Source organism: Pararge aegeria, chromosome Z (assembly GCF_905163445.1).
Source record: "Pararge aegeria chromosome Z, ilParAegt1.1, whole genome shotgun sequence".
Lineage (NCBI taxonomy): Eukaryota > Metazoa > Arthropoda > Insecta > Lepidoptera > Nymphalidae > Pararge > Pararge aegeria.
Window position 1 is genome coordinate 13557423 of NC_053208.1, and position 12438 is coordinate 13569860.

Consider the following 12438-nt stretch of genomic DNA (forward strand, 5'->3'; position numbering starts at 1 on the left):
GTTTTATTATTACAGTTTTTTTTATTTAGGTGTCAACAGAAAACGCAAGTAGATTATTGCTAACCTGGATAATATATATTTTATGTGGTTTGATGTAGTTTGTCACTTTTATAAAAATCGCATTAATTGCCATTATTTTTACTCTTGGCTGGTTTTAATTGCATTTATGGATCGTGGCAAAGGGAATGTCTTTTATTATTATACCTACTGATAAATAAAGGTCGTGGTAAAAGTAAGTACCTTCTTAGATTTTTGCCGAGCGGGTTTAAAGTTATTGACATTCATTTGAAGTGGACCCCAGTAACTTTAGTTAAGTCGTACTGTGAGGGCTCTTGCGAAATTGGATGAACTATGAATCTTAACGGAATATGTGCCGGTATTCAAGGCGGTACATCTACTTAAACGACTGAACTTGACCCGTTTGCGTTTACTATTTGCATTTAGTATTCACTGTTGATGCTCTAGCACTTAAGCCCTACAGTGTTTATGTAACGCACGTAAACTATTTGGTTTTGGTTGGGCTAATGTGTCCTACATTTTAGTTTGTGTATTTGAAGAGTCGCCTCAGCGGATCGTATGCCAATTCGGTTGGCACTCTCTTAAACTAATAAAACATAAAAAAAAAAGAATTCTTCCAGCCGATAGTTACATATCAAATCAATGCTGCTATCGGTCATGAAATAATTTTGCAGTAGGTATCTACTTTAAATTTGGATTACAAATAATACTCAGTTATTAAATTTTACTGCAGAGGACGACAAATAAATATGTACGTCATAAAAGGGGTTTACAATGGGGATATAAAATAATAGTGTACATTTAAAAAATATACTTAGATTTTTATTCCTACATTGTTAGAAAATATTAAAAACACCAATTTCCAAAGTATTTTTAGGTTTATCATTACCTACAAATTCAGGTTTGGTTCACCGAATTACCAAGCCATTCAGAAAAATTATAACATTAAATAATTTTATATTTTTGCCTGCTTTCGTTAAATATTTGATTTCGCTTGTATTATTTGGAGCCCTTTCCACAAACTTCGTATGAATATAATCTAATGATGTAAGTTAAATTAGTTTTCACCACAATTTTTCTAAAAAAATACACTGGCTACTGTTACGTTTCTCGCGCTGTGTGTTTACAGCGAAGATTTTTTTTGACGTGTACTGGTTTTTTAGCTCCTTAAAGGGAATTAAAACAGCATCTTGTAGAAAATACCTATAATGTAACTTCAGACTTATCTTTAACTATCTCTTTTTCTTGCTCCCTTTTGATTAGTATAATGTAGCTATTTATTTCCACCCACTTCCTTACTACTCTGCTGAATGCTTTTAACATTTTTACTTTTATAAATTTATGTACCTACTCTTTCGGCAATGTATGGTCTATAATAAGTTTGTATTATATGCTGTTTTTGCCAAAAGAAAAAAAATAAACATCAGCAAGCAAGCGACTGTTGGACGTAGGCCTTTCCGAGAGCACGCCGCCTAAATATTTTTAGGTTATAAAGAATAAATAGGTCGTTGTTACGGCATTGTTTTGAAGTAAATTTAAGGGCATCATTTGTATTCATTGTTATTTGTTAGCCTGTAGATCTATGGCAAATAGTACTAATGAGAAAAAAAACGTTAATTATGATCTAAATATAACGAAAAACGAATGGCCAAAGTAGTTATTTTGCAGAATGTTTATAATCAGAAGTGGAAGCGGTGATAGCGCTTTTGGTAGGAGCTCGACTTCAATTTCGGGAGGCCCTGTTCGAATCCCAGAACTGACCTCTAACTTTTATAAATTATGTGCGTTTTTGAAGTAATTAAAATATCACTTCCTTCACTGTGAAGGAAAACAACGCGAGGAAACCTGCATGCCGCATGCTGGAGAGTTCTTTATCATTATAAAGTGTTTTAGTGTCAAGGGTGTCTGGAGTTCACTAATCCACACTGGGCTAGCGTGTTGGACTACGGCTTTAACCCTTTCTCATTGTGGAAGGAGACCTGTGTGCTGTAGTGGGCCTGTAATGGGTTCATGTGATGAACACGGCAACCGAGAAAAATAGAAGAGAGCTATGAGTATGAGAGCTTGGAGTATCTATACGTGGCCAAATCGGTAATGAGAATATCCGTAGCGGAACCAGAGGTACCGATATACTCAACGACTCGCGAAGCTGAATGGGCGGGGCACATAGCTCGGAGAACTGATGGACGCCGGGGTCCCAAGGTGCTGGAGTGGCAATTTCAAACGGTCAAAAACAGGGCAGGTAGATTCCTAACGAGGTGGACTGTTGGCATCAGACAATTCACAGGGAGCCTGTCTACCTGTGCCTCGAAATGCTAGTGCTTTGGCAAAAGCATTTCGAGGCACAGGTATTTCTCTACAAAATATCTATGCCCAGCATTGGACTTCACTCGGTTGATATGATGATAATGATTATGATCAACCAAGTGAAAAGTAAAAACAACTTGAATAGGAAACCAGGAAGCCAAACTTACCTGGTGTAAGGACCAGAGGAAATGTTATTTATTTTCAATATATTTTTTTTCATTAAATTTACACTTTCATTGTCACTGACATTATACAATTGTAATAGCAGACCTTGGACCCTGATCGCCAACCGCTAGCGTCCCTTTTACTTGTCACGCCTAATACCAATTATCATATTAGGTGACAACTCATTGATTTTTATTAGTATTCATTAGAGAACAATTAATTGAATAATAATTACTCGAACTTGGTTGCGTTATATAATATTTTAACCCCGATTGCAAATGTGATGCTAACAAAAGTCATATTGTGAAATGTAAATACCGTGTTATTTGAGTTACGTAAGTGTACGATGAGCTGAATGATTATTTTTTTATAATTTGTCAGGATTTTGTAAGGATTCTCTAGACTTATAATATCGTAGTTAAAATTGTAAAGGTTTTGGACCTACCAATGCATAAGTTTAAAGAATGTGTTAAAACACATTTATTACACAATTTATGAGTTTCTTAATGACAAAGTTGCTTGGAAGCATCCGGCTCCGCTTTCATCTCTCACAAGATAGAAAAATGAATGTTAAAATGTAAACTGTAAATTTTTGATGTTGGAAAAGAGCAACTGCTGAGTTTCTTGCCGGCTTCTTCTCGGTAGAATCTGCCTTCCGAACCGGTGGTAAAGTCACTACACACGGACAGACTTGACGTTTTAAAAGTGCTTGTATTCAATGAAATACAAGCACTTTAAAACCTACCTACCTTAGGCCTACTTGAAATAAATGAATTTTGAATTTAGAATTTTCAGAATTTTGTAATTTTTTTATTAATAAAAGTTGATTTCTTGATTAAGTAGGTATATATGGTTAGGTACTCTTCTTCAAACTTGGTTGTTGTGAATGAACTCTGACAATTTCCATCGATCTGAATGAGGATTTCGATCGATTTATGTTTCGTATGGCTAGCTTAAACAGTTTTAAATAAGCGCAAGCTTTTAGGTCACTAGGCGCGTGATTCTATTTTTGGGACACGGCACTGCTTTTGTCTAGCGACAGTACACCCAGTCTTCAATGCTCTTTTATGTCCATTTCCACGTTCGACCGGCGTTTTACCTCATGAAGTATATGGAGTGTATTGCAGCAAGAGTGTAGGTACATGTTTGGTTCATGTCGCTGTATAGACGCTGCATGAACCGCGCTAGCTACATACAAAACTCATCGCAATGGACCAAGGTTATCCGTCATTCTTCGTTGCGTTCGATACACTCGACTTCTGAAGACATGTGCATTTTCAAACCAAAGTGTTCGATTAACTGCCTCGTTGGTTTAATGATTAGCACTTGGGATCACGATATCCGGGACGGAAAACATTAGTAATTCTCAGTAGACGTGTGCATTACCGCAGAATCCGTCGGTCTCGGTTACTTACTTTTAACATGTGATAATAGGTTCTCGTCAAAGCCTGCACAGCGACCTGCATTGGAGCAGCGTGGTGGCAGCCTTATTCTTGATGAGGCCGAAGCCCAGCAGTGGGGCATTAATAAGCTGAGGATGAAAGGAGGACTTTAATCCAAAAACTTTTCAGCTTTCAGATTATAACAATGTAGTGGGCCACTGTTAGCATTGATTCTCGCGTGAAGTGACATGAAGTATTAGTTTGTTTAAGCTATACTAATAATATAACAACTGTGAACTATGTCTGTCTGTTTGTTGTTACCTATGTTCAGTTTACCATGGCACCGCTCTTAACGAAAATTTACAAGATAACTTGCATCTCGGGAACGGTCATAAGATACTGTTTATCTCGAAGAAGCAGTCGGGGACGGTTGATGGCCAATCGAAATAAAAATTCTGTTACCCGTAAAGCTTCGCAGCAAAAGCGACCGTAATTAGCGTAGTGTACCTACCTATTTGACAAAATTTTGCATTACCTACTTGCGACCGCGTTTATTACGGTCTTTTACAAATCCCGTGGGACCCATTTTTTTCTAGGATATAAAGAAGCCCATGTTACTTTTCGTTCTTTCAACTAACTCTGTGCCAAAAATCAAGATGATTTGTTGCTTACTCGTAGTTAGGGCGTGGAGAAAGGACAAACAATTGAAAAAACTTTAGCATTTATAATATTATATTATTAAGAATAAGATCTGATAGCTAGCTAGATAGATTAGCTAAGTTGACAATTTCCTTACTCCGAGGTCCGGTCTTATACTATGAATTTATACGTGCAAAACCCCCATACTACTATTATACATATTTTATTCTATAAATGTTTTAAAACAATAAGTGTTTTGGGAGGAAGGAAATATTTTCCCCTTGGAGGTAATATTGATTGATTTTTAAATAATTAATCAGAAACTGCGGCACTTGTGTTTAGCTGTGTATCGCAGCCGGTTTGCCTTTATTACTCGTGACCCTAGATTGAAAAAAAAATCATAATCAATGTGTACAAAAGAGTAAAATAATTGAAAAAACTTAAAGAAAGTATGAACTAAAAGTATTTAAAAAAAACACTTATTATATATTTCTTCCGAACGCAGGTACATCACTTAATTCAAAATATGGAGTTGTTGATAGAAGTGCACTAAACTTTCAGGAGTACTTAAAGGAGTGTATAAAACTTTAATAAAAGTCCAGTCGTTTTCATCATGTTTCAGACGTGACCTAGAGGGATTACCATAAATGCTCAAAGCAGTATTTTTAATATATTGTTTCTACTACGAACAATTTCTGATATCCCGCTAGATTAAGCAAAAGCAGGCAAAACGTATAACAAATTAAAGTGAAAATACCAAATTTTTTAATATAACTTGATTTTTTTTTTATTTACATATATAAAACTTGTTTATGACTATTTAACCCTCCAAGTCGGAGGTTTTAAAAAGAGTGAAACGAATACAATTTTTTTTAATTCAATATTTAAGAAAATATATACCTTAAAAAGTTATAACTTGAAACGTATAATCAAAAATCATCAAGGATCACTTTCATAAAAACTTTCATCCCCTATTTAGCCTGTTTCTCTCCAAATTTGATGATTTCTGTGTGGGTGTATGTTTTGTTTTAAAAATTATGGATTTTAGAGACGTCATGATATGACGTTTATTTCTATAATTATAAAATAATACTGCAAATCTAAAGGGCATTTTTAACTATAACCTAATAGAAGGCACCTAACGTTAGGCACGTATAGTTTCAAATTACACACAAGTTTCAAGTTTTGTAACCAAAGTGTTCAGTTCTTATATGCAACAGTATAATTTGATTAATTAAGTTCAATCAAAGAAACTTGACGCATCAGTATCGATGACTACCGCATCACCTCGTTAAACGAACCTTTGAACTGTTGGTCCTACATCTGGTCACGACGTGAAAACGTCACGAGCGATCCTGTGCTAAGGAATACACACACGAGAGAGGGGCTGCTTGATAAATACACATGCGCTGGCGGTTCGAAGGCAGTCGTGGCAGCGTACACCTCGCTTTCAAAATGAGGACGCTGGCGATCACGGTGGGTGACATACTAGTGTTGTGATGTTGTTTTGTTTATAAGCTATAAAAAGTGATTTAAAATTAAAAATCTCAGATTATCTTAGGTTGAATTTTAAGAAAAGTGACGATCTTTACAATTAGAGTAGTGAAGATTAAAATTATTAACCGATAATTAATTATTTGTTTTGAGCCAAAAGTGAAAGTTTCTTTAAATCATCAAAAAAGTTTTGTTCAAACAACTCCTTTTTTGTTTTTGTCACCAAAAAGCTTAAAATCCGCGCAACTACGCGTATGATACGTACGGTTGTACATTGATGCAAAAGTGCAGTGTACTTTACGTGACGGATTTTCAGCTCTGTTTTATTATTTTATTTTTTCATCATTCCATTAATTTTTTTGAAAGATTAATATCTGAAGTTTTGCTTTCAATTTTGAACTTTATTTAAAGAAACTCGAGAAGTACTCGGTGGACTAAATTTTGTATTGGTCCCCAAATGCATTTCTGTTTGCGTACTGTTATATAAACACTTTTTATTCCTTATTTCCACGGGAAAGGAAATTGATAATCGAAGTCTCATTGCGAGTTCGTTTCAAATTCTTCTCATAATTAAGTAGGCATAGTACATGAGTAGGTTTATTTACTAAAGACAATTTAATATGAGCTGAGCCGTTATTTTTTAAAAGCTTTCATTTAATTTGCAATATGTTTCTTTTCAATAACGTACATTTAAGTGTTATACAAAGTTTGGAGAGTTCAAATCCTGACTCAAAAGATTCCCTTTGACTGAAATGTGTAAATTAAATAAGTTTTTCTTCTGTTCCACAGTTATGGTTGGCGCTTGCCGTAGTGGCTTCAATAGCTATACCACTTAAAGATAATCAAGAAAATGCTGAAGTTGTAAGAGATAAGCGATCACCCACTGACTGGCACTCACCTCCAGAAGGAGTTTGGGAGAAAAAACTGATTTGGAAGGAAGAGTACAAAAAGATTTGGGTAAAAAAATTAGAGTGGAAAACAGAATGGCGTAAAGAGAAAGTCCCGAAATGGATAACAGAAAAAGTACAACAGTGGCAAGAAAAACAGGTACCGGCTTGGAAAGTGGTCAAAAAGCCTATAATTAAGGAAATTAAGGTTCCAATATGGCGCGATATAAAGGTTCCTGACGTCAAAAAAGTATATAAACCAGTTTGGAAGGTCATACAAGTGCCAGTAACGAAAACTATCCACGTTCCAGTCTGGAACAAGAAATTTGTTCCTGAGTGGGTAAAAGAGGGCGTTCCAGGAGAAAAATACCTCGGTAAGGACGAGCATGGATGGGAATACACAAGTCACGATCTATGGCGCAAAAAGTTGATCTGGAAACCGGTTTGGACTAAATCATTCAAAACGGAGCATAAACAGGAATGGGTAGACGAGAAAAAGTTGGAATGGAAAGAAGACTGGAAAAAAATTTGGAGATGGGAAAAGAAACAGGAATGGGCAATAGAAAAGAAAAAAGAGTGGGTTGAAGAAAAAGTGCAAATATGGAAAACAGTTAAAACGGAAGTTTGGGTGCCGGTTCAAAAGAAAATCTGGGTTGAAAAATGGCATCAAATTCATGTCCCGGTATGGCAATCTAAGGAAGCGTGGAAGAAGGTATACAAGCCTGTGTGGCAAAAGGTATGGGTTCCTGTTCACCATGAACACCATGAGCATCATGAGCACCACGAACATCACGAACACGATGGATGGGATAAATAGTTTGCATACGGGCTATGTTATTTGTACATATAGAGATAATTACAATGTAGTCTATTGTTACTTAATTGTTACCGGTGAGACCCAAGATATTAATGTTGAGTTTTTGTAAATAATGTTATGGACTGCTTTATCTACTTATAACTGGTATTTGCCACGCAAACACTTTAGGCGTACGCCATCGCGAATGCTCTCTTTTATAGCGATTGCAAGAAATTCCAATCTTGATTTGCGAATGTTAATTTGCTTTTACGTGCGCCTTTAGTCGTGAACTTTTAATATTGTATTTAAAGACTAAATAACGATTTATCTACAAAATTAGAAGTTTACTGTGGCATCAAATGTTACTTACCAATTTATTATTTAAAATAATAGTTACTTAGTATAAAACTTGAAAATGCCGTTCAGTCATAATTCATTTGATTTTTACAAATGATTTATGATTGCACCATATTCAACAGAGAAGAGAACGTTGGAATCAATATCCAATTTTTTCTACTTTACTGGTCAGTTACCAGTTATTTTTATTATAATATCAATACCACATATTATATTTCTTATATAATGACCATTCCAAAAGATTTTAGATTTCGTAAAAATGTAACAACTAAATGGGGCAACACGTAAATATTGGGAATGCAGAATGATCCTGCACGCTTCTGCTAATCATAGCCAGGATGCGACGAAATATAAATTCAACATCGACTATCTTTAGGTTGAGTTCGCCCAAAGAGAGGGACTCAAACTATAATTACTCTGTGATTTAGTCAGCAGCGTTCATGTTCTATTCCTAGTGCATTGCCATTTTTTAAATAATAACATTATTATAATTGTAGGTTGTTACTATAAAGTAGATGTACATGATAAAAATTACGTTTTACTCCCTCCCATGTTTGGTGCATATAATTCTTGTAAAAAAGGAGTGGATTACAGTTTTTACTTTGTCAATTGAGAGTTACATTTTTGTTTGACAAAGTTTAATTGAATGTTATTATGATTTTCATTGCCAGAGTTTTTCTAACCAAAAACGAAATAATTTATGTTTTTGTCACTGTTAGTTCATAACAGTGATGAAGAAATCTATTGGTACCATTATGATATAAAGTACAATGTTGTTTTTATGTTTTATAAAAATATATGAACAGGTTGAAGATAATAAAGAAAATGAGTACATACGTATGCATTTTTTATTTTACTTATACGCATTTTATATGAATGCAAAAAATTAATTAACCCTATAGTAAATTCTTTTTAGGCGGGTAACTTTATGCATTTATATTTGAATTATACAAAGAGATCATTCAAAAATCATTAGAATCTCTTAAAACACTAGCCAATGCCCGTGTATTCTAATTTTAGAGCAATTGCAGTTTTCTTGAATCCTTAATATCTTTCCTTTGTTTCTGGCTAATAAGTATCTTTTGTCCGTTTATCGGATGTGGAAGCATATATTTTATGCCAAATTTAGTCAACATCGACAAAGTTTTTTGTCTTGGAAACCGTCTTAAGATGTTTTTTCCGAAATAAATAGTATTATTTGTCAGTATCTAAGCTTTCTGCCAAATTTCGTAAAGACCGATGCTTTGGTTGAGATCAACGTTGGAGCAAACAGATAAATGAACATACGTTACATATAGAAAAATATATTTATTTTATATATATATATAGACTAGCGAGCAACTCAATTAATACGTTTAATCCACCAATTAATAATTAATAATTTCAAATACCTGTCAACTGTCATTAACATAACATTATTACCTATGAGGTCAATTCAATTCAATTCTTGTATATGGCTTGAATTAAATTGACCTCATAGGTGAGGTCGTCTAGTAGAAATACCTACAACCCGTCATTAAAGATAGTTTATTCTTAAATTGTAATAATATTGTTAGTTATGATACTCAGACCGGAACTCAAGTAAGTCAGTGTAAGTTTTCAAATCAGTAACAAACGTCACCACTGATAGCGAATGGTCACTGACTAACAGACTGACTCACTTATTGACTGACATACTCACGGAGGAAGAAATATCAACTAAGAAAGGATAGTTGTAAATTCTACCCCTAACACTTTTGGGGTATAATTTACTAATTTAGGGTGGACTATTAGAAAGATAATTTACAAAGATCCTTTTTTATAATGTAAGAGGACCAAATTAGTGATAACTTTTTGTTCGTGTTAAAACAGTAACTCAGTTAATTCGAATACAATTAATTGGTTATAATTGTAAGATGCGGTGCGGCGGCCGAATCAATTAATTCAATTGCTGTCGTTTCATGAAGTAGATCAGAATCTTCGAATACATACTCAATTTTATCGGCTGTTTAAAATATTATTTTTTTATTAAGTTTGAACCCTGGTAAGGTAAACTTCAAACTTCAATATAATATAGAGTTACTGATGATCGGATCAATTCATGAGGATGTCGATATTCGGGGAATCAAAAATAACTGCGTATAAGATTTTTAATTTATATTACATTTTTTTTATGAATAAACTTCAACTTATTTTTCAAAGAAAGTGACATTCTCATGAGTAATAAAGGTTTTTCGTTTTAATAATTGTAAGAATTAATCTTAATAAATGGTTTTGTGAAGCGTGCCAGAAAAGTACTAATTAGCTCCTTTATCCGCGTGCGCTGTCTTAATTGTCCGCCGTACGGAAACATTACCTATGTTTACTTCAAATATTTGGCTCTAGTCGATCTACAAGAAAAACCAGGAAGCCATAAACCTAAATTCTATCTATTAGGTATTAACGAAAATAATAAAAAAAAAAAGTGTCTTTTACAACATGTGAATTGGTATCTTCAACTTGTTCATAGTATATTTTTATAAAACCTAAAAACAACATTGTACTTTATATTATAATGGTACCAATAGATTTCTTCATCACTGTTACCAACGAACAGTGACAAAAACATAAACTATTTCGTTTTTGGTTAGAAAACTCTGGCAATAAAAATCTTAATAATATTCAATTTAACTTTGTCAAACAAAAATGTAACTCTCAATAGACAAAGTAAAAACAGTAATCCACTCCTCTTTTACAAGAATTATGTGCACCAAATATGGGAGGGAGTAAAACGTAATTTTTATAATGTACTTCTACTTTACAGTAACAATCTACAATTATAATAAAGTTATTATTTAAAAAATGGCAATGCACTAGGAATAGAACGTGAACTCTACTGACTAAATCGCAGCGCAGAGTAATTATAGTTTGAGTTCCTCTCTTTGGGCGAACTCAACCTAAAGATAGTCTATGATAATCGGAATTTATATTTCGTCTCATCCTGGCTATGATTAGCAAAAGCGTGCAGGATCGTTCTGCATTCCCAATGTTTACGTGTTGCCCCATTTAGTTGTTACATTTTTTAGAAATCTAAAATCGTTTGAAATGTTAATTATTTAAGAAATATGATATTATATTAAAAATAACTTTACTTGATAAACAAAATACTCTTAACTAACAAATACATCACACACGTTTACATTCACACACTTTTATACACACACAAATATTATATACTCAAACACATATACAGAGTGCGTGTGTGTTAGTCAAAAGTGTGCAACTATTATAGTAAAATAGAATGTAATTTTTGTATGCAGGATATAAAAATTCGGATCCACATTTAGATATACGACGTCGAGATTATTACGTGATCTGTGTTATCGTACTTCCTCTCGTGCGAGCAATCGGAAGAAATAGGGACCACAAGAAAGTTGGAGGTACGAGTAAGTTACCTATATATGTTAGTCAATACACGGCAATACAAGATAACTTTGAATCCCGAGATACTATAATATCCTTATGTAAGAGTAGGTAAGGAAGTTATGCAATAAGGATGTAGTCTTAAATTCAATACGGATTTATTACTCCAAGATTGCACATTTTTGTTTCGTGAGTTTTTGATATGGACATTAAAAGAAAGTGAACATTATAATAAGAACTTTTAAGATACTGAATGTTCATTAGCTTTATTCAATAAATTGGAATGGGTCTGTAGAGTCTTTCTTATCAATATTAATATTATGAATTTAAAATTTGGTCCGTTTATTTATTTTTTGGTTGCCTAACATTAAATATAAATTGTTTGCTAAAATGGTATCCATGCAATAAATATGAATTTTTTTGAATTTTAGTACCGTCCTACTACTGCAGGGACCGGGTTTCCTCCTTCAATGAGAAAGGGATAAGGCCGCAGTCCACCATGCTAGCCCAGTGTGGATTGGTGGACGTAAATATTATTTATTTTTTTATTTTATTGAAAATTAAACCTTTGCTAAAATTCCCTCTATGAAATTAATATTATTTCAAGTTGCTGATTGGTAATTATTGTGGTTGGACTATTTATTAATTAACATATTATTTTAATGCATGCTTACATACATAAATAGACTATTTTAAAAATGAAAACAGTTGACAAAATAACGATCAAACTTATAACCTAATTGAAATATCACCTAAACAAATTACCATTTCAGTAAAGTGAAGTAATTCGTGGAACGGTGCCAAGAATGCTGGCTGGATTTCCGCGCAGAATAGCCATGCTGATAGTTTGCGCAAAAAACTGAGCCAGACCTCTTTTGAGCCGAGGAAACGTTATAAAATGTGCTGTCTATTATAATACGGTACTGAATCGTGCTCATACGAATTCTGATCTCGTTTCAGCGTTTCAAATAGCAGGCTAAGGTAGCATCTCACGAGGAGGAGGTCATTCTTA

General features: G+C 33.8%; 1 protein-coding gene across 1 annotated transcript; it reads left to right on the top strand.

Annotated features, from left to right (window-relative positions):
* Nucleotides 1-5966: 5966 nt before the first annotated feature.
* Nucleotides 5967-8043, top strand: LOC120636375. The gene is made up of 2 exons (XM_039907828.1): nt 5967-5987; nt 6795-8043. Exons 1-2 carry the CDS (start codon nt 5967-5969, stop codon nt 7707-7709), a joined length of 936 nt encoding a protein of 311 aa, XP_039763762.1. The 3' UTR covers nt 7710-8043.
* The last annotated feature ends 4395 nt before the right edge of the window (nt 8044-12438 follow it).

What these genes read in the sequence shown, in the direction of transcription:
- LOC120636375 (XM_039907828.1), top strand. Translation starts at nt 5,967, where the DNA reads ATGAGGACGCTGGCGATCACG. An exon ending in TGAGGACGCTGGCGATCACG is followed by an intron (nt 5,988 to 6,794) that starts GTGGGTGACATA and finishes TCTGTTCCACAG; the next exon opens with TTATGGTTGGCGCTTGCCGT.